The 21,485-nt window shown below is 52.3% G+C and overlaps 1 protein-coding gene, 1 non-coding gene and 5 pseudogenes across 2 annotated transcripts; all 7 read right to left on the reverse strand.

The window, feature by feature from the left end:
- Window positions 1-88: 88 nt before the first annotated feature.
- On the reverse strand, window positions 89-207 carry LOC146180948 (5S ribosomal RNA; annotated as a pseudogene).
- Window positions 208-8,648: 8,441 nt separating this feature from the next.
- LOC146180949 (5S ribosomal RNA) lies at window positions 8,649-8,767 on the reverse strand. The gene has a single exon (XR_014700540.1). It is a non-coding gene; the product is annotated as a 5S ribosomal RNA (ribosomal RNA).
- Window positions 8,768-9,342: 575 nt separating this feature from the next.
- LOC146180950 (5S ribosomal RNA) lies at window positions 9,343-9,461 on the reverse strand (annotated as a pseudogene).
- Window positions 9,462-13,985: 4,524 nt separating this feature from the next.
- LOC146180951 (5S ribosomal RNA) lies at window positions 13,986-14,104 on the reverse strand (annotated as a pseudogene).
- Window positions 14,105-16,141: 2,037 nt separating this feature from the next.
- LOC146180952 (uncharacterized) lies at window positions 16,142-19,072 on the reverse strand. Its single transcript, XM_084576202.1, has one exon. The coding sequence runs from the start codon at window positions 19,039-19,041 to the stop codon at window positions 17,785-17,787; it is 1,257 nt and encodes a 418-aa protein (XP_084432328.1). The 5' UTR covers window positions 19,042-19,072; the 3' UTR covers window positions 16,142-17,784.
- A 605-nt stretch (window positions 19,073-19,677) lies between these two features.
- LOC146180953 (5S ribosomal RNA) lies at window positions 19,678-19,796 on the reverse strand (annotated as a pseudogene).
- Window positions 19,797-20,442: 646 nt separating this feature from the next.
- On the reverse strand, window positions 20,443-20,561 carry LOC146180954 (5S ribosomal RNA; annotated as a pseudogene).
- Between the last annotated feature and the right edge of the window lie 924 nt (window positions 20,562-21,485).

Raw genomic sequence — 21,485 nt, forward strand, 5'->3', positions numbered from 1 at the left:
CAGTAGAATCTGCGACGCCAAAGTGACAGTGAGAAAATAAATGGAGAAGCCAGCTGCGTGCGGTGAGAAAAAAAAAAACAAAAGGAAGTGCCATCAGCACTCGGTGTTCCCAGGTGGTCTCCATCCCAAGTACTGACCGAGCCAAATGCTGCTTAGCTTCGGTGATCGGACGAGAACCGGCGTATTCAGCATGGTATGGCCGATGGCGAGAAACAGTCGTTTCGAGCGGCTTATGTACTGTTTTAACTGCTCATTGACTACACATGCAGTTTGTGGGCGATTCCTCTGCCCGAGGGATGCGCACGACAAACACACAGTGGGCCGTATAACAAACATATTTAATCTCACAGGGATCTTGTCGTCCGGGTGGCTGCAGGTCGTTTCCGTGGAGAGCCGGGAGGGAAGCGGGAGCGACGAGCCAGGGACCAGGAAGCGCCAGGGACCAAGAAGAGAGCGAGGCGGCGGCGCGTGCCTTCTTTTATAGCCCCCTCGCGCGGGACCGGTTATCCCCGCGCGAGCGGGGAGAGGGAAACAGGCACGCGCGCAGGGAGCATTGGGAAGTGGCGCGGCCTTCGAAAGCGCGGCGCGCCACGAGCCCTACATCTTCCCCCCCCTCAGCGTCCGACCCGGGCTCCGTCAACAGCCGGGCCATGTCCATGTCCGAGCCCGGGTCGGCGTAAAATATGAAGCCTTGTCGCCAGGCTCTGGCGGGATGCCATGCCATCTCAGCTGGTCCGTGGAAGCAGCAGGCATGGCGAGACTGTTCCGGCTGGTCCCTCTCCGGCGGCGGCCACATCCTCGGGGTCACAGCGCAGCTGGGCTCGGCCACGGATACGCCTGGCAGCGGCCCTGAGCTGCTATTCTACATCGCTGACCCCTCTCCACGTGGCGCCTTGCTGGATGTACATTGCAGCAGGCGTTTCCGCCACGGGCACACCTGGCTTCCTGAGGCCTGTACTCCAGGCCTGGGCAGCGGGCTCCAATCCAACTCGTTGAAGACGGCCAGCATGGCCGCGCTGGTCACGATGATGGGCCACCAACCACTACAAACTAGGGGGGTACCCCCTGTTTAAGTGGCCCCTCCTTGAACCATGCGCTGGGTGCGGTTTCCCGCCCCAGCGACGGTAGTTCATCTGGCTGCTGCAAAATCTTATCAGAATGCATTCTGAAAGAAGCAAAGACGTTAGACAAAGTAGTGCACTACCTTGGCCTTAGGTTATAGCGTCGGTTGCGAACCGGGTTGCTACCTGTACGCCTTACTTTGGGGGAGATCGCTGCCTCACTTTGAGCTTCCCCCGCTTCGCAGTTATCGTCCTTGCGAAGGTGGTAAGCTTTCAAGTCTGCGACGTGCACCGGACCAGCGGTTTCACCGCTCGCCAACAACCGCAGCTGGTAGGTGAGTGGCGTAGTCCGTGCCGTAACTTCGAACGGTCCAACCCACTTGTGCGCTAGCGACGCGGCGAAACCACGCGCTGCGTTACTAAGCGGGTGCGTTCTTTTCAGTACCAAGTCGCCCGTGTTGAAAACGACGTGACGACGACCTTTGTTGTACTGATCCGCTTGCTCCATGCGCGCGACATCGAGGTTTTCACGAGCCGCGCGCTGCGCTGCCTCAAGGCGCTCGCGGAGCTTTGCCGCGTACTGTGTAAGCGGAGGGGGCGCGGGCCCCGCCGCGTCAAGTAGGGCGTTCTCTAGCGGAAAAGCGATCTCTTTCCCAAAATTCAAGTAAGCAGGTGTCATACCCACCGACCTGTTCACGGTTGTTCTAGTGGCGAAAGCCAGTTCGGACAACCGTGCGTCCCAATCTCTGTGCTGCTCGGTCGTCGCAACCAGCATACTCTTAACATTCCGATTCACTCTCTCGGTTATGTTGCTCTGAGCGTGGTAGGGACTCGTTTTCCTGTGGCGGATTTGAAGCGCCCGACAGGAATCAACAAAGACTTTGCTTGTGAAATACGAAGCATTGTCTGTAATCAAGTCGGAAGGGAAACCGAAACGAGTGAATGTCTCCAACAGTTTCTCCCAAATCCGTTCTGACACCAGCTTCCTAAGGGGGAAAACCTCAACCCACTTGGAATAGTGGTCCGTTATTACCAGGATATATTGGTGTCCGCGCGCGGAGCGAGGGAGGGGTCCCATGATATCGCACGCGACCACTTGCCACGGATAGTTGCTAACTACCGGCTTCATCATGCCAGCGGGTTTCCCCGCCCGAGGCTTGGCTACCTGGCAAACAGGACATGTACGGGCGTAACCCAGCACATCCTTTCTCATACCTGGCCAGGTCGCGACACGGCATAACTTGTCGTAAGTCTTACTGCCGCTGCCATGGCCTGCCAGCGCTGAGTCATGGAAGTACTGGAGGAATCGTTTCCGCAACTTCCTCGGGACCACGACTCGGAAGGGGGATGCAATCGCCTCTTCCTCGTCAAGTTGGGGGATGTAGCGGAGCAGTAAGCCATCCTCGCCCAGCAGATACGCGTCGTACTTGCCCTCAGCGTTCCCGGTGCAAGCTGCACTACTCGCAAGCTCTGTCAGCACCCGCTGGCATAGACCATCTGCTTTCTGGGCCTCAATTAGCTCTTCCCTACTGACCGCTACTCCCCAAGACAGATTTCTCTCTGCCTCACTTCTTGGCAGGCGAGTAGTCGCCGCCACCAGCTGCTGCCTCTTCTCTCTCTCGCAGCACCGCGCGGCAACTCTGTCCGCCTCCTTTCTCTTTTTACCTACGCAGGGCGCGACACTCGCGTCCGCCCTCTCCTCCTCTCCACTAGCGGCGACGCCGCTTTCATCAAAGCTGGTCTGCGCCTCTTCTGCGCTTCTGCCAGCCTTCAACGGTGCGCGCGATAACGCATCGGCCACCTTATTCATGCTGCCCCGGCGGTACTCAATGGCGTACGCGTAACGTTGCAACGTCAGCGCCCATCTCGCGAGTCTGCCTGCGGGGTTTTTCAGCCTCTTTAACCACGAAAGTGCCTGGTGATCTGTCTGCACGGTGAAAACCGCTCCGTCTAGGTACATGTCGAACTTTGACAATGCGAACATTATCGCCAGGCATTCCTTTTCGGTCACGGAGTAATTCCGCTCCGCCGATGTGAGCGTGCGGCTGGCGAACGCGACAGGGCGCAGCTTGCCCTCGTGTTCCTGCAGCAAAACAGCTCCTACACCGGCATCACTAGCATCTGTCTGCAAGACAAACGGCTTGTTCAGGTCGGGGAGGCGCAAACTAGCGGTGTTCGCTATCGCGCGAGCCAAGGCAACAAAAGCGTCGTTCTGTTCCTTGCCCCAGACCCACTTCGAGCCTTTCCGCAACAGCTGGTTCAACGGTCTAGCGAGCTCTGAACAACTAGGGATGAATTGTCTGTAGAAGGCAACCATTCCCAAAAACCTCTGCAAGCTTTTCACGTCCGTCGGGCAGGGGTAGTTCAGAATTGCCTGCAGTTTGTCATCGTTCGGTCTCAAAGTGCCATCATCAACCACAAATCCCAAGAGGTTCACTCTCTTTGATGCCAACTGCACTTTCTTTGGGTTGATCGTTATACCCGCACGTCTCATTCTATCAAGAACGGAATTCAGGTGAATGAGATGCTCTTCGAACGACTGTGAGAATATCACGACGTCGTCGAGGTACGCCATCGCGTAGTTGAACCTTGCATCGCCCAGCACGATGTCCATCAGTCGCATGAACGTGCTCGGTGCATTAGACAAACCAAACGGGAGTCGAGTAAATTCGAAGAGCCCGCGGTGACAGGTGAATGCGGTTTTCTGAATGTCGCCTTCCGCCACCTCAATCTGCAGGTACCCTCTGCTTGCATCCAGGACTGTGAAGAACCTTGCGTTCCCTAACGCGTACATCACAGCCTCGATCGACTGGAAAGGGTACGCAACCGTAGGCGTCAGTGAGTTGAGCTTTCGATAATCAACACACAGCCTGACCGAACCATCTTTCTTTGGCGCTAGAACCACTGGGGACGCCCAGGGACTTTGTGAGGGTCTCACCGCGCCGGTATCAATCATCTCGTCAAGGGCGCTGTCGAGAAGCTGTCTCTTATGCGCGCTTAACGGCCGCGGGTTACATCTGAAAGGGCGCGCATCACCCGTTTCGATCTCGTGCTGAAGCAAGTCGGTCCTGCCTGGTTTCTCTGTGAAACAATCCGAAAACGGGAGTAAAGTTTCTACGAGCCTTCGGCGCTGACTACCGGTTCCCGAGAAGGACGCGATAATTGCTTCTAATGGGCTACCATTCAGTGTCGCGGGGGAGCCCTCTGCGACAAAAGCGTGAACGCTCGCTCGCTCAGCGACGCATTCCTGTTTGGGTGCGCTAACAAAGGGAATGAGGGGGGTGAAGGGGCTGTAGCGATAGCCGTTCTCCCCCATGTCAAGCACAATGCCTTCGCTCGAAAGAAAATCTCTTCCCAGAATAACTGGTATGGCTAAGCCGGGCAGATAGACGAAGCGATGCCTCCGCTTCCTGCCGTCAAAACGCAGGACCAGACGCACCGCTCCTTCTGCTTTTGTTGTCCCTGCTGCTAAGCTCAAAGTGGTTTCTGCTGGCCTTACACGGATGTTACATCTACGGCAGGCTTCGAAAACATCATCACCGACCAATGACAGAGTTGAGCCCGTGTCAACGAGTGCCGAGTAGCTTTGACCAACTAACCGCACTAGCATAAAAGGGCTCGAGCGCGACAACATTCCTTGCGCTCTACAGGCGAGGGGGACAAAAGCCTCTGCGCCCCCGGGGCGGTCGCCCAGTGACGCGGCGTGGGAGTACATTTCCCATTTTCCGCCGTGGTTACCACGAAATTCTCCCGCCGACGGCGACAGGCTGGTGTTACCAATTATGGCCGCCGGCGGTCCGCGTTTCCCTGCGTACGCCTTGCTTGACACTCTCGTGCCACGTGGCCCGGCTGGTTGCAATTCCAGCAAAGCCGATCGTTCACCTGCCGCGCGGTCGGGGGATGCCGCGTTCCACGAAGCGGTTGGGGACGTATTTCCCCTCTCTCCGCGCCTATGCGGACGTCGCTGGCGAGCCCAGCTCGACGCCGCTGCTCGAACGCGTACGGGTCAAGAGCGCGAGGAATATCGGAGCCTTCCGCTGGCCTTTCCTGCCCAATCGTCATTACGTCTGCGCCCCTGGCGCGCGGCGCGGAGTCTTGGCCTCCGGCCCAGGCGCATCGCGGCTCTAGCGATTCGGCTGGCCTGGGGGGTGGCTGGTAGCGCAATTCAGCGAGTAAATCCGCCTGTACTACCTTCGCTTCCTGTGCTAGGGCCTCGAGGTTTGCAAAACCACGTCCCCGCAAATACGGCTTGAAGCGCGGATGGCATTGCCTCATCACGCGCGCGACCTGTTCAAGATCGGTTGCCGTGGGATCTGCCCTCTTGTAGAGCTCCTGCATTGCGCGTACATACTCGAGGAGGCTCTCCTCTGGGTGCTGTGTGCGCAACGCTAGCTCCTCAAGCATCCGGCGTTCGTAATCGGGCGGCAAGAACTCGGCGCGGAAGCGATCTGTGAAGTCTGCCATCGACTGGAAGGCCGGCTGGCAGCGTCTCCACCGCGCCGCGCTCTCAACAAGTGCCACGGGGATTACCTGCGCTAGCACCACGTCGTCTGGGGAACCCAGTGCCGTCTGATAATCCTCGAGTTCTTGCAAGAACTCGTGGACTGACTTCACGTCCGTGTAGCCGGAAAAGGAGGGAACCTCTACATTTATCCGCGGACGCGAGACTGCCGCCGCAGCTGTGGCTTGGTTGGCGCTAGCCACCGAACCGAGCTGAAGGGCGAACACCGATAACACCTCGTTCATCTGCCTCATCAAGGCGGCCGCATCGGTAACCTGCACAGACTCTACCGCGTCCTTTACCTCACTTCCGGACGCACTGGCGTCCGAAGCGGCGGCCCTATCTGGCACGTCTTTTCTCGGAGGCATTTCACTCAACAACTAAGGCCGGTCGGGAGCCTAAACGCGCACGACTACCACCTAGCCCGCATCAAGAGGCTAGTCACAAAAGGCTAAACACTTCATAAAACGAACATATGCACAAAAAAAAATTAAAACACAAACCGCCCGACACTAACAAACACGCACATAACCCAAAACAAAATAAAACACTGTACAAACACTACTATACTACACTCCGTGTCATCTGTACACACGATAGCCCTAAACTCAAAATGGCGTCGCGCCTAACATACAAAGGACCGGCCCGTCGTGTTGCCGTGCGCTGCCACGTTGGCAGAAAAATCGTCCACATGGGTGCTAATTCAGCCCCAGTTGGGTGCCAGTTGTGGGCGATTCCTCTGCCCGAGGGATGCGCACGACAAACACACAGTGGGCCGTATAACAAACATATTTAATCTCACAGGGATCTTGTCGTCCGGGTGGCTGCAGGTCGTTTCCGTGGAGAGCCGGGAGGGAAGCGGGAGCGACGAGCCAGGGACCAGGAAGCGCCAGGGACCAAGAAGAGAGCGAGGCGGCGGCGCGTGCCTTCTTTTATAGGGGAGAAAACCTGGGCCAGGGGGCGCTGCGCCGCTCTGTGCGTCAGCGCCCTCCATGGAGACCCCGTCAAAATCTACGCGCAGCCCGGCCGCGTCGTCTGCTAGCCGCCGCATAGAAAAGCATGTTGTCGTCTGCTCCGCGCTGCTTTCTAGCACGTGTTTGCGCGCGCGCGCTCGGTCGTTTCTCTCCTCCTCCGGCCGCATTGTGGCCACCGTCGCGCTCTAACAATGAGGGGGGAAGAAGAAAGAAAGAAAAGAACTAGAAGGAAATAATGACGGCGCACTTTTTTCGCGAAGCTTGTGTGGAAACGGTAACGGGATGGTTGTGGGCCTTTCTTTTTTTCTTTTTTTTTTGGGGGGGGGGATATCTCGTACCGTTCGTGTGTCGTACTTCTCTAACTGGCGGTGCTGAAGCAGCCATCGTGGAACCGGGTCGGCCTCAAGAAACAGATATTCGTCATTAATGCCACCACTTTACGTCAATCATCCTATCCTCATACGCGATCCTGCTTCGGGAGCTCAAAACTGCGCGTTCGCTATAGGAGATAACTGAACTAGGAATTGCGCAGCGTAACAGTGGAATTAAGAAGACAAAGATTTCCGTGGAGAGATGTCCCCGTCTGCATGGAAAGTCGTCAGACATTTCCTCGCTGTTCGTCTCGTGGAGATGAAACTGCCGCAAAAAATGGCATGCCTCGGCTTCTGGGGAATGACCCAGGTCGTTAAGAAACCCCTCATCGTTAACGGTAGCTAGGTCATTGATTTCGGATGGCAGCGCCGCAGCAGTGAACTTCCCCTGGCCGGTGTCGGCAGGAACCAAAGGGTAAGGCGGCATGCTTTGTGCCTTTGTAGGGAACGCATCCTAAACGCGCCGAAAACAGGCCCCACGGCGCCGGCAGCACTGCCTAAAACGTTTGTCCCCAAAGAGCTGAATAGGCCCCTTTCAAGTGACCAGTCACAAAGGGAAAGGAAGGAGCACTCGAAGGCTGGACCCTTCATTCTGTGAACATGGACAGAGGCATCAAGAGGTGCCGCCTCAAGTCCTTCAAGATACCTGTCGTTTGCCTCCCGCCTTCAAGCAGCGAATCCGCGTTCATTTTTTTTTTATGTATGTCTGAGCCTGCCAACAAGCGCTCTTTGAAAACAATGTCCGGCGATCAATTAATCATAATTTCTTGCTTTCAAAAGCACCGATAAAAAACATGCCTCCAGCCAGCCTCTAAGTCAGCCGGGGCACAGAAAAAAGCAAAATTAAGAAATCCCACTGGCAAAGAGCGCCGGCTTTGCGCGCGAGAACGCGCCACCAACCCCCCTCGTCCTCACTCTCCTTCTCCCGCTCCGCGTGCACGCGCGGCTGAACGTAGCACGCGCTCCCGAGCGAGCGGGCTGCGCAGACTCCGCAGACAGCCACGCGCAGCGCGGGCGCGGATGCGCGTAGGTTTTGTAGTTCCTCTCCGCTCCGCTGGAAACCGAGCGCTGGCGTCGCGGAGCAAACTCCAGCTTTGGTTCCCTATAGCCCCCTCGCGCGGGACCGGTTATCCCCGCGCGAGCGGGGAGAGGGAAACAGGCACGCGCGCAGGGAGCATTGGGAAGTGGCGCGGCCTTCGAAAGCGCGGCGCGCCACGAGCCCTACAAGTTAAGCGCTGTCTTTGTGATGAGGCACCGAGTGTGAATTTACATGTTATGAGCTGTTTCCAGCCATTCTGGCGAACAGAGCGCGCTTTGGCACTCCAAAAATTAAAGAGCAGTGCGAGAGCGACGATCGCGAGTCGTTTACACATGAATGCATGGTGCACGGACTGCACTCCGTTCACCGATGAGCCCGAACTGTGCGCTTGTGGCCACTGCAAATGGTCTCAAAAACTGTGAAAGTTGCACGGCAAACTGGTGAATGAGGTACGTACGCGTCAAACTGTCACCGAGAAGTCACGCACGCGATCGCCTCGAGTAATTCTGCGCCGTATACATATGCGCGTCGCACCTCTTCGTGCATGCGCGCAAAGTTATGATTGAATCGACACAGATATTAACGTGACCCGGCCTGCTCGGCTCATCTGCAGCCAGTAGAATCTGCGACGCCAAAGTGACAGTGAGAAAAAAAAAATGGAGAAGCCAGCTGCGTGCGGTGAGAAAAAAAAAACAAAAGAAGTGCCATCAGCACTCGGTGTTCCCAGGTGGTCTCCCTCCCAAGTACTGACCGAGCCCAATGCTGCTTAGCTTCGGTGATCGGACGAGAACCGGCGTATTCAGCATGGTATGGCCGATGGCGAGAAAGAGTCGTTTCGAGCGGCTTATGTACTGCTTTAACTGCCCATTGACTACACATGCAGTTAAGCGCTGTCTTTGTGATGAGGCACCGAGTGTGCATTTACATGTTATGAGCTGTTTCCAGCCATTCTGGCGAACAGAGCGCGCTTTGGCACTCCAAAAATTAAAGAGCAGTGCGAGAGCGACGATCGCGAGTCGTTTACACATGAATGCATGGTGCACGGACTGCACTCCGTTCAACGATGAGCCCGAACTGTGCGCTTGTGGCCACTGCAAATGGTCTCAAAAACTGTGAAAGTTGCACGGCAAACTGGTGAATGAGGTACGTACGCGTCAAACTGTCACTGAGAAGTCACGCACGCGATCGCCTCGAGAAATTCTGCGCCGTATACATATGCGCGTCGCACCTCTTCGTGCATGCGCGCAAAGTGATGATTGAATCGACACAGATATTAACGTGACACGTCCTGCTCGGCTCATCTGCAGCCAGTAGAATCTGCGACGCCAAAGTGACAGTGAGAAAATAAATGGAGAAGCCAGCTGCGTGCGGTGAGAAAAAAAAAAACAAAAGGAAGTGCCATCAGCACTCGGTGTTCCCAGGTGGTCTCCCTCCCAAGTACTGACCGAGCCAAATGCTGCTTAGCTTCGGTGATCGGACGAGAACCGGCGTATTCAGCATGGTATGGCCGATTTTTTTTTTTTTTTTTTTTCAGTAACAAAAACCTTTATTTACACATATATGTACAAGGCAGCAACTCAGCCAATAGCCGAGTGCATTGATTGCTTCTAGTGTCAACGTCGGCCATAGGAAGCGTGAGGGGACATTAAGGACAATAAAAAATTATGTCCAGAGGTCTGGCAAGAAAGGGTCAGAAAAAGTGTAACATATAAGCCTACAATGAGCCGCCACTAAAGGACAAAGGGGGAAACCAGAAAAGTAGAGAGAAAAACCCACAAAAAAAAAAAAAAAAAAAAAAAAAAAAAAAAAAAAAAAACGCCACTTGTGCAACGCAGCGTGAAGCATCAGCGGCACCCAAACCGTTCGTACTGGCGTGTCTTGAAGACCATCACAGCGCGGCAGCCTCGCTGTAGTTCCTCCTGCAGGTTTTCGTCGGTGCCAGAGGACTCCAGTGCACTCACTGTCCACTCTGTTTTGTCCAATAGGTGCCGCCACGCTGGTTTCGGCCAACGCACGCACTCCACCACATCCACGCGCGCACGCCAGAGGGCATGCAACGCAAGCACTATCACAATGTCTCGAAGTTCTGGTCGATCACAAGACGCGTCGAGACACAAGAGCCCTGGCCATGTCACTTCGAAATCAGTGGCGAAAAATCCCCTTACTTCGTCCCAGAAGATGTGCGCCGTGTTGCATTCCATAAATACATGTTGAGTGGTCTCCCGTCGGCCACACAGGAGACAGTTTGCGCCCCATGGTAGGAAGAAACCCCGCTCTTCCTGACGAGCTTTCACGGGCAAAACTCCTGTGTGGAAACGAAAGAAGAAATCCTTGGAGCCTGTTGGAACGGGCAGCTTCCTGACTCGCTTGAGGACATCATTCTTGCCCACCCCTATGGGTGGTTGTCGATATAATGGAGGTTGCAGAAATTGTGCCAGCAAGTCCCAGTAAAGCTTTCTCGGTTTTACTGCGAGCAGGTACTCCCACGAAAAAAGCCCTTGCAGCAGCGCCAGGGACTGCGCTATCTCCTTGTAGAAGGCTGTGGCTCTCATGCCGTTACCTATTGGCTTAGTTGTGGCCAACCAAGGGGTCAAGTGCGCCGAGCCTAGATACTGAGTGGCCGCGCGAAGAAAATTATCCTTTTGGCTTCGAAAGAAAATGAGCCTTTGGACTACAAGTTTAAGTTCTACGTTCACTAAGCCCAGTCCGCCTCGCTCCATGCCCCAGAAGAGATTGCTTCGGCGCATGGGCTCTGCCGTAGAGCGCCAAACGAAGACTGCCCATGATCTGTGTAGCCTACCCACGGAGCCCCTGTCGATTGTGGTCACTCTGGCTGAGTATAGTACCGCCGGGTAGACCACCGCGTTGCATACATAGGCTCTCGTGAACATGGCTATGTGTCTCGGCCGCCATGGGTCTAGCTTCCTTTCAGCGGCAACTAGTTTGGGTTGCCATCTGTTCATGATCGCTTTGCTAATATCTAGATTAACGCCTAGATATTCGTCAATTTTTTCGGTCCATTCTACTCCAAAGAGTTGGCGGGGCTTCCCTCTCCAGTCTCCCAACCAGGCGCCTTGCGATTTGTTTAAATTTAATTCGGCTCCAGAAAATTGACAGAAGGAGTTTGCCAATCGAATCACCTCCCCCACTTGTTGTTGGGAGGTGCAAATGAAGGCTGCATCGTCCGCGTATGCGAGGACGCGCAGTTCTTGGCCGCCAAGATCTAGACCCTTGATGGTTTTAGACGCAAGAACCATGCGACATAGAGGTTCCAGATACAAGGTGAAGAGAACAGGCGACATCGGACACCCTTGTCGTACTGATCTATTCACCTGTATCGGCGCGCCTGGTATACCGTTAAGGACGATTGCAGTACTAATTTCAGTGTAACAAATTTTGAGCCAATCTATTATGTCGTCACCTACTTCGCACTGCTGAAGGAGAGAAAAGAGGAAAGCCCGGTCAACCTGATCAAACGCCTTCCTCAAATCGATCTGGAGAATGGCCAAGGGAAGGAGCCCCACATCCGCCGCCTCGCGGACCGTCCTCATGCGATGTAAGTTGGTATTTATGGAGCGCCCTTTGAAGCCGCATGTTTGATGCTCTCCCACCACAGTGCTGAGGGCGGTCTCGAGTCGACGAGCGAGAGCTCTAGCCAGAATCTTATAGTCCGTGGAAAGAAGACTGATTGGCCTGAAATCGGCTACGTCGGGGGTTGATTCGGGGGAAGGTTTCTTAGGAATCAGGACTAAATTGCTGCGCCGCATAGAAGGCGGGAGAAGTTTTCGTTTCCTTATATCCGCGAACACCTCCGCTAGAATTGGGCTGAGTTCACTTCTAAAGCATTGGTAAAATTCGGCTGTTATGCCGTCCGGTCCGGGTGACTTATTCTTAGGGAGTTTTGCAATTACGCGCTCTATCTCGTCAGCAGTCAATGAGGAGTTTGTTGCCTCCCTAATCTCCTGAGGAACTTTGGGCAGTTCGCTCAGGACTTCGGATGGCACGGGATCCAGCGGTTTTCCAGCCTGGAAAAGCTTGCGATAGTATTCATCGAAGGCCTGCGCCACCTCGCCATGCCCTCGCGCAGTGGTGCCGCTGTTAATAACCTCCCTTATAGTAACCCGTGCAGCCTGCTCCCGTTCGAAGGCACAAAAGAGCTTTGATGGCTGCGCCTCGTACTGGACTCTTTGCTCTCGACTGCGGACGAGTGCGCCCCAATAACGCCGTTCCAGTTCTGATCGAAGTTCCTCTTTAACTTTCCGAATGTCAGCAGAAAATTCTCCCGGCATCTCTTCGTTGGCCTCGACAAGGCCCTGAAGGGTGCCTGTGAGGTGCCGGATTTTAGCTTTAGCGGACGCGGCAATTTTTGTTCCGATCTCTGTGGCAATGGTTTTAACTTTTGTTTTAAATAACTCCCACTCTACTGCATTAACCGATCCAGACTTAAGCCTAGCAATATCCTTATTTACTTTATCTAAGAACTCTTCGTTGCAAAGGATAGTCGAGTTCATTATCCATCGTCTTTCCACTGTTTTTCCTGTTCGACATGTTAAGGCACCCAGCACGCACGAGACCAGGCCATGGTCAGAGAAACACACAGGAGTGACGGTGTAGCTGCGGACGCGTTGGAGCGCCTCACCGCAGACATAGATGCGATCGAGGCGAGCCTGCGCTGTGCCGCGCCAGCGGGTGTAGCGCGCAGTCGATCCCGTTCGTCCGAGCGCCACGTCCACCAGGTCAGAATCTCGAAGGACCTCTCTTAACACCCGCGCCGACGCATCCACACCGCCTCCCCCGCCCGCTCTATCACTCGTGCTGAGTACGCAGTTAAAATCACCTCCGAAGTATACGATTCCGGGGACAAGAAGAAAAGGACGGAGAGATCGAAAGAGCTCGGACCGTGCCGTTGCCTCATTCGGGGCATAGACACACACAAAGCGAGTCAGCTCCCTCCCCACAAGGGCATCAACGAGACAAAAGCGCCCATCCTCTCCCAGCTCGCAGTCAACAATGGTGACGTTATCTTTTTTCCTAATGAGAATGGCGGTGCCTCCTGCCCTTGATGTCGTGATTGTATGGAAACACCAGAATTGAGCTCCAAAGTAACGAACGAAGAATTTAGCATCGTCCGCACTGGAAATTTTGGTTTCTTGTAAAAGAGCAACGTCAACGCTGTTTTCATTAATTAAATCGAGAAGCCATCTTTTCCTTTTTGTTTTTATAAGGCTCACCACGTTAATGGTGGCCACTTTAAGCGACAGCTGGGAGGGATCCATTGTGGGGGGGAAAGCTTACCGGACATGTGGCATGCGGCCCCCGCTACCGCCTACCGAAGTACCCCTCTCCACCTCGCAAGGGTGGCTGGCGGCTGCAAGGGCTTTTCTCGTCACGCGGCGGCCTTCTCTCTTCCCCTCCTTGACATTGGGCTCGTCAATGGCATCGGTGGGGTTGGTGTTGGTTTGGCGAGAAACAGTCGTTTCGAGCGGCTTATGTACTGTTTTAACTGCTCATTGACTACACATGCAGTTAAGCGCTGTCTTTGTGATGAGGCACCGAGTGTGCATTTACATGTTATGAGCTGTTTCCAGCCATTCTGGCGAACAGAGCGCGCTTTGGCACTCCAAAAATTAAAGAGCAGTGCGAGAGCGACGATCGCGAGTCGTTTACACATGAATGCATGGTGCACGGACTGCACTCCGTTCAACGATGAGCCCGAACTGTGCGCTTGTGGCCACTGCAAATGGTCTCAAAAACTGTGAAAGTTGCACGGCAAACTGGTGAATGAGGTACGTACGCGTCAAACTGTCACTGAGAAGTCACGCACGCGATCGCCTCGAGAAATTCTGCGCCGTATACATATGCGCGTCGCACCTCTTCGTGCATGCGCGCAAAGTGATGATTGAATCGACACAGATATTAACGTGACACGGCCTGCTCGGCTCATCTGCAGCCAGTAGAATCTGCGACGCCAAAGTGACAGTGAGAAAATAAATAGAGAAGCCAGCTGCGTGCGGTGAGAAAAAAAAAAACAAAAGGAAGTGCCATCAGCACTCGGTGTTCCCAGGTGGTCTCCCTCCCAAGTACTGACCGAGCCCAATGCTGCTTAGCTTCGGTGATCGGACGAGAACCGGCGTATTCAGCATGGTATGGCCGATTTTTTTTTTTTTTTTTTTTTTTATTGCCTGCTTTGACAAATACACTGCAAATATATACAGATAAAACACGGTGACCATGCCGTGGTCAGCGTGAATGCTTAAAACTTCTTAAAATGAACAAGTTCATCTAGGACGCCAATCCAGTCTGGAGGTTCTGGCAATGTACGGTAAACATCTCGTAAGTACAAAATGCTTTCAATGAAATTCTCCCTGACTGGACGGACGTTTACATCGGCGTGCCTAACAGCCATCCTTGTTCGCCATATGCTGTGGAGCCCCAGAACCATGATTAGATCATAAGGAATGTCTCCATCGTTTTCAATTGGTAGAAAACGGATTCCGTACGGTGTTATTGGTAGGTCTTTCTTTAGAGTCCTTTGCAAGATGTCCCAGTAGAAGACTGGATCCCAGCAATCAATAAATACATGATCTATTGTTTCTGGTTTCTTGCATAATATACAGTTAGTTGTCCATGGAACGAATATTCCCTTTTCCTCTAACCAAGTCTTAACTGGGAGCGTGCCTGTATGAAGTTTAAAGAAGAAGGTTTTAATGCTGGGCTTAATATTCATCTTTTTAACTCTCTTTAAAACATCATTTCCTGGGCCTCCACAGTATATTGTTCGGTACCTGGGTGTTGGCAACATTGTATCCAGTAGGTCTCTGTACAGTTTTTTCCTTTGCACTGAACTTAAGTACTCAAGGGAAAATCGAGCCTTTAAGATTTGTACTGCAAGTACAACTTCTCGCCAAAACCCAGTTACTGCGCGTCCACCGTCATTGCATGATGAAACAATAAATCCAGGTAAGGCATTGCTTAAGTGCACTTGCATTACTGTGCGCAAAAAGTAGTCTTTCTGGTCCCGCAGAAAAATAAATCGCGACACAATTTGTCTTAAAAACAGGTGAGACAGGCCTAATCCACCATTACAAACAGAATGAAACAAATTCGTCCTACTAGTACGTTCCCAACTTGCCCCCCAAATGAAAACCGCGAACACTCTGTGAATTTTTTGCAGATTTGTGCGTTTCATGAACAAAAATTGGAGTACGAACCACACCTTGGATATCAAAAAAAGATTGCAGACAGTCGCGCGGGCAAACATGGACAAATTACGGCCTTGCCAGCCTTGCGCCTTTTCCCTGACCCTTTCTGTCTCTTGACGCCAGTACTGTTCGCTATCTTGATAGCTATCAAGTGGCATACCCAGATACTTCGTAGGCAACGATGTCCATCGCATGTTTGCAAACGTTTCCGGTCTTTCGTACCAGTTACCATGCCAAAAGCCAGCCGATTTTTCCCAGTTAATCTCACAGCCAGTTGCGGTGCAAAAACCGCCAGCAACCTCGACTGCCTCACTTACGCTTTGTCGGTTCACACAGAAAATGGCTATATCATCCGCGTACGCAAGTACTTTCACTTCAGATGCTTGTAGCTTGAATCCACGGATTCTTTCATTATTAATCAGGCTTAAACAAAAGGGCTCTAGATACAAGGCAAATAGAAGAGGGGACAATGGACATCCTTGCCTCACTGACGATCGCACGGCTATTGCGTCAGTAAGACTTTTATTTACAATAATACGGGTAGAGCACCCAGCGTATGCCATTTTGACTCCATCTACGATAACACTTCCGATATTTACATGCTCTAAAATGGTGAAAAGGACGTCATGTGAAACGTTGTCAAATGCTTTTGACAAGTCAAGCTGCATCATTGCTACATGTCTTCCGTCTGCATCACAACACTCTAAAACGCATCTTGCTGTGTGTACATTCGTACAGATAGTGCGGCCCTTAATGCCGCACGTTTGGTGTGGACCTACCAACTGTTTAATGACACCTTGCACCCTCCTTGCCAACACTTTCATAAACAATTTATAATCCACATTTGTAAGGCTTATAGGCCGATAGGACTCCACCGATAGAAGTTTGACTGCGTCATCTGATTTAGGAATTAAGGCAATATGTGAAGCTTTGAAAGATGGCGGCATTTGTTTAACATGGTATGCTTCCTTTATTACGCAGTACAGTGCCCTGCTGGCTTCTGATTTGAATTTCTTGTAAAAAGCAGCCCCTAATCCGTCAGGACCGGGTGATTTTCCAGCGCTTATTTCTTCTATAGCCTGCTCAATTTCAATTACACTGATTGGTTGCTCAAGCCTGGCTTTAACTTCATCCTCAAGCCTGGGCATGGTCTGCAAAAACTGACTTTCGAATTGTTCTTTCCTTTGCTTAGCCCGCCCAAGTAGCTCACTATAGTACTCTGCAAACGCTTCTTTGATAACCTCGCATTCTGTTGCAACTTCGTTATGGTGAAGAATCTTTTTAATTTTGTTTTTTTCCACGTATCTTTTCTCGTCACCGAGTGAGCGCTTGTTCGGTGTCTCGCCAACCCATAATCGCTCTGCTCGTGCTCGCACAATAGCTCCCCTATATCTTTCTTCATCGATAAGCTCAAGTTTATTCTTAACTTCTTTAATCTGCTTCGACCACAATCCAGGCGTCCCGCTATCTAGGTTCAGCAACAAGTTGAGTTGACGGTGCAGATCTTGCTCGTTCTCTTTACTGACATGTCGTAAAATGGTTGCTCTTTCTATTGCTTTCATTTTTATATTGTTCTTAAAACTTTCCCACTCACTCATCCAGTCCCCTGATTTCGTCGCAAACAGTGCGTTGAACATTTCCTTTACTTCGTTCACATAGCTCTCATCATCCAAAAGTTTAGAATTAAATTTCCAAAGCTCCCAGTTAAATTTAGATTTATTTTCCTTTGCTCCTATGCAAAAAACTACTAGGCTGTGATCTGTAAAAGACACGTGCTTAACTTCATAACTTCGGCACAGAGGCGCGAGTTCTAGGGAAATGTATGCACGATCTAGCCTCGCATGGCTTTCTCTTTGGAAATGGGTGTACTGGCATTCTCCATTAGGTGACAGAAGCCAACCAACATCTTCTAGATGATACTCTGTGGTTAACGTCCTTAATAAGTGTGCGCTGGGGTCCTTCACAGGCTGAAGTTTTACGCGATCTTCAGGCATACATACACAATTGAAGTCACCCACCATAACAACACATCTTTCACCCTTCAAATGCTGTTCGAGCTGCTCGAAGAACAACCTACGCTCCCCTTCCTTATTAGGTGCATAGACGCATATCATACGCCATTTCAAATTAGAGAAGGAAAAGTCAACAACAATCAGGCGTCCAGAAGGGCACACTGTGACTGCCTCCTCGACAATGCCCAGACTGTTGCGAATAAAAATAACACATCCTGCCGAATTGCCAACAGCATGACACACACATACATTGTACCTATCTCTGAATGGTTGCACCATGCGGTCCGTTTGTTCTTCACTTTCTACCTTCGTTTCTTGTATAGCGACCAAGTCCAATTCGTTTTCAAGAAATAGCCGACTAACTTGATATTGCCGCCGCCTCGCTGTCATTCCGCGAACGTTTAAGGTGGCTATACGTAACGCAGACTGGAGGTTTACTGCCATTTAATTGCAAAACAAAAGGACCGCACAGCGCTTACCACGGCAGTCTGGGAAGCAGTTGAGCATGTGCACTTGCTTTTTTGGTTGAGCCCGTAGCCACTGCGAAGAGGCCTTGCTTCTCGGTCGAAGCACCTTGAAGGATTTGTCCAGTTCCTTGTGCACAAACTTCACAATCGCTCTTTGCTACGAGGGCGGTGTCCCGACCGTATTCCGGTCGAGGGAGATGTTTGGCTTCGGTCTGAAGCTAGGTCGCCGTGGCATGACGGCTTTGGGGGGCGGTCCCTCGTTGTTAGTGTAGTCAAGGCCGTCTCCTGCTCCCACGCTGTCCCCGTGCGTTCTTTTTGAGTTCACAGTTAATTCCATCGGCTCCCGCTGACTTCCATTGCCTGCGGCTGACGCTGCTCTTCGGTCACTACTAGACGCAGCCTTCGTAACTTCAGGTGACTGCATGCCGTCCTGGGTGTGTTCGTCTGGCTGGCCCTCCGACAAGGTGCTCTCGGAGGACTTCTCAGCAGCCTCCGAAGGCGTCTTTACTTGTGTAGCAAGTGACTGGCTTTTCGTGTCGCGGCTTGCGGCCTGCGTGGAGCCTTCAGAATTTTCGGAAGACGCGTTAGGGCGTCGCGTGGACACTTCTAGCCGCCCTTTCGCTGCTTCCTCGGCATCGGCTTCATCCATAATGAGGTCTGAAGCGTCCTCTTGTTGCAGTGGTCCAGTAACACTCGCGTAAGTTTTAACGCACATGTCCTCCCGATGACCAAAGCGCCTGCATCGGGTGCAACGAGGAACACGACACTCGCGTCTAATGTGCCCCGCAGTCCGGCACCGGAGACAAAGCGGAGCTCTGCCCGGCACTACAACCAGAGCCAACTCGCCTGCTACGCGGAGCTGGTGCGGGAGGTCATCCACCGAAACACCGGATTTCAGCTTGAGCCCAATTACTCTTGTCGTTGATGCTTTGTCCGCAACGCCACTGACACGCCACTTTTCTTTCGAAATGTCCGTTACCTTCCCAAAAGGTGCCAGGGCAGATCGCACGTCGTCGTCATGAACACCGTAGACAAGCCAGTGCAACTTCAGCCTCACGTCCTGGTTCATTGGGTCGATGATGACGCATCGTCGTTCTTTCACCTTGAAATCACGCAGGGCCAACATTTTCTTCATCCCGTCTCCGCTCTTGAATGTAAGCGCCCAGACGTGATTCATCTGGTACGCCCCCAAGGCAATCACCTCGGGGAGCATATCCAGACTATCCAACGCATCGCGGAAGTCTTCCACGCGATACGGCCGACATCTCACATCGGCATGCAGAAAAACAGTATTTAAAACATTCCGACCTGATGGCAGTTGAGGCAAAATGACTTGATAATCCTGGTCCGGTAAGTCCGCAATCCTGTTTCCGCGACCCAGCTGGGCCGCTGTTACCGCTCCGTCGGAGCACATGATGGCACGTCCGTTCGCCTCGGCGGCCGGAAGTAGAATCAGCATGGTATGGCCGATGGCGAGAAAGAGTCGTTTCGAGCGGCTTATGTACTGTTTTAACTGCCCATTGACTACACATGCAGTTAAGCGCTGTCTTTGTGATGAGGCACCGAGTGTGCATTTACATGTTATGAGCTGTTTCCAGCCATTCTGGCGAACAGAGCGCGCTTTGGCACTCCAAAAATTAAAGAGCAGTGCGAGAGCGACGATCGCGAGTCGTTTACACATGAATGCATGGTGCACGGACTGCACTCCGTTCAACGATGAGCCCGAACTGTGCGCTTGTGGCCACTGCAAATGGTCTCAAAAACTGTGAAAGTTGCACGGCAAACTGGTGAATGAGGTACGTACGCGTCAAACTGTCACTGAGAAGTCACGCACGCGATCGCCTCGAGAAATTCTGCGCCGTATACATATGCGCGTCGCACCTCTTCGTTCATGCGCGCAAAGTGATGATTGAATCGACACAGATATTAACGTGACACGGCCTGCTCGGCTCATCTGCAGCCAGTAGAATCTGCGACGCCAAAGTGACAGTAAGAAAATAAATGGAGAAGCCAGCTGCGTGCGGTGAGAAAAAAACAAAACAAAAGGAAGTGCCATCAGCACTCGGTGTTCCCAGGTGGTCTCCCTCCCAAGTACTGACCGAGCCCAATGCTGCTTAGCTTCGGTGATCGGACGAGAACCGGCGTATTCAGCATGGTATGGCCGATTTTTTTTTTTTTTTTTTTTTTTATTTTTTTTTTTTTTTTTTTTTTTTTTTTTTAGCATGGTATGGCCGATGGCGAGAAACAGTCGTTTCGAGCGGCTTATGTACTGTTTTAACTGCTCATTGACTACACATGCAGTTAAGCGCTGTCTTTGTGATGAGGCACCGAGTGTGAATTTACATGTTATGAGCTGTTTCCAGCCATTCTGGCGAACAGAGCGCGCTTTGGCACTCCAAAAATTAAAGAGCAGTGCGAGAGCGACGATCGCGAGTCGTTTACACATGAATGCATGGTGCACGGACTGCACTCCGTTCAACGATGAGCCCGAACTGTGCGCTTGTGGCCACTGCAAATGGTCTCAAAAACTGTGAAAGTTGCACGGCAAACTGGTGAATGAGGTACGTACGCGTCAAACTGTCACTGAGAAGTCACGCACGCGATCGCCTCGAGAAATTCTGCGCCGTATACATATGCGCGTCGCACCTCTTCGTGCATGCGCGCAAAGTGATGATTGAATCGACACAGATATTAACGTGACACGGCCTGCTCGGCTCATCTGCAGCCAGTAGAATCTGCGACGCCAAAGTGACAGTGAGAAAATAAATGGAGAAGCCAGCTGCGTGCGGTGAGAAAAAAACAAAACAAAAGGAAGTGCCATCAGCACTCGGTGTTCCCAGGTGGTCTCCCTCCCAAGTACTGACCGAGCCCAATGCTGCTTAGCTTCGGTGATCGGACGAGAACCGGCGTATTCAGCATGGTATGGCCGATTTTTTTTTTTTTTTTTTTTTTTCAGTAACAAAAAACCTTTATTTACACATATATGTACAAGGCAGCAACTCAGCCAATAGCCGAGTGCATTGATTGCTTCTAGTGTCAACGTCAGCCATAGGAAGCGTGAGGGGACATTAAGGACAATAAAAAATTATGTCCAGAGGTCTGGCAAGAAAGGGTCAGAAAAAGTGTAACATATAAGCCTACAATGAGCCGCCACTAAAGGACAAAGGGGGAAACCAGAAAAGTAGAGAGAAAAACCCACAAAAAAAAAAAAAAAAAAACGCCACTTGTGCAACGCAGCGTGAAGCATCAGCGACACCCAAACCGTTCGTACTGGCGTGTCTTGAAGACCATCACAGCGCGGCAGCCTCGCTGTAGTTCCTCCTGCAGGTTTTCGTCGGTGCCAGAGGACTCCAGTGCACTCACTGTCCACTCTGTTTTGTCCAATAGGTGCCGCCACGCTGGTTTCGGCCAACGCACGCACTCCACCACATCCACGCGCGCACGCCAGAGGGCATGCAACGCAAGCACTATCACAATGTCTCGAAGTTCTGGTCGATCACAAGACGCGTCGAGACACAAGAGCCCTGGCCATGTCACTTCGAAATCAGTGGCGAAAAATCCCCTTACTTCGTCCCAGAAGATGTGCGCCGTGTTGCATTCCATAAATACATGTTGAGTGGTCTCCCGTCGGCCACACAGGAGACAGTTTGCGCCCCATGGTAGGAAGAAACCCCGCTCTTCCTGACGAGCTTTCACGGGCAAAACTCCTGTGTGGAAACGAAAGAAGAAATCCTTGGAGCCTGTTGGAACGGGCAGCTTCCTGACTCGCTTCAGGACATCATTCTTGCCCACCCCTATGGGTGGTTGTCGATATAATGGAGGTTGCAGAAATTGTGCCAGCAAGTCCCAGTAAAGCTT

Source organism: Amblyomma maculatum, chromosome 8 (assembly GCF_055883805.1).
Source record: "Amblyomma maculatum isolate TAMU_Amacu chromosome 8, ASM5588380v1, whole genome shotgun sequence".
NCBI classification, from domain to species: domain Eukaryota; kingdom Metazoa; phylum Arthropoda; class Arachnida; order Ixodida; family Ixodidae; genus Amblyomma; species Amblyomma maculatum.

Excerpts from the sequence above, each read along its gene's own strand:
- LOC146180952 (XM_084576202.1), bottom strand. The coding sequence starts at position 19,041 with ATGTGCTCCGACGGAGCGGTAACAGCGGCCCAGCTGGGTCGCGGAAAC.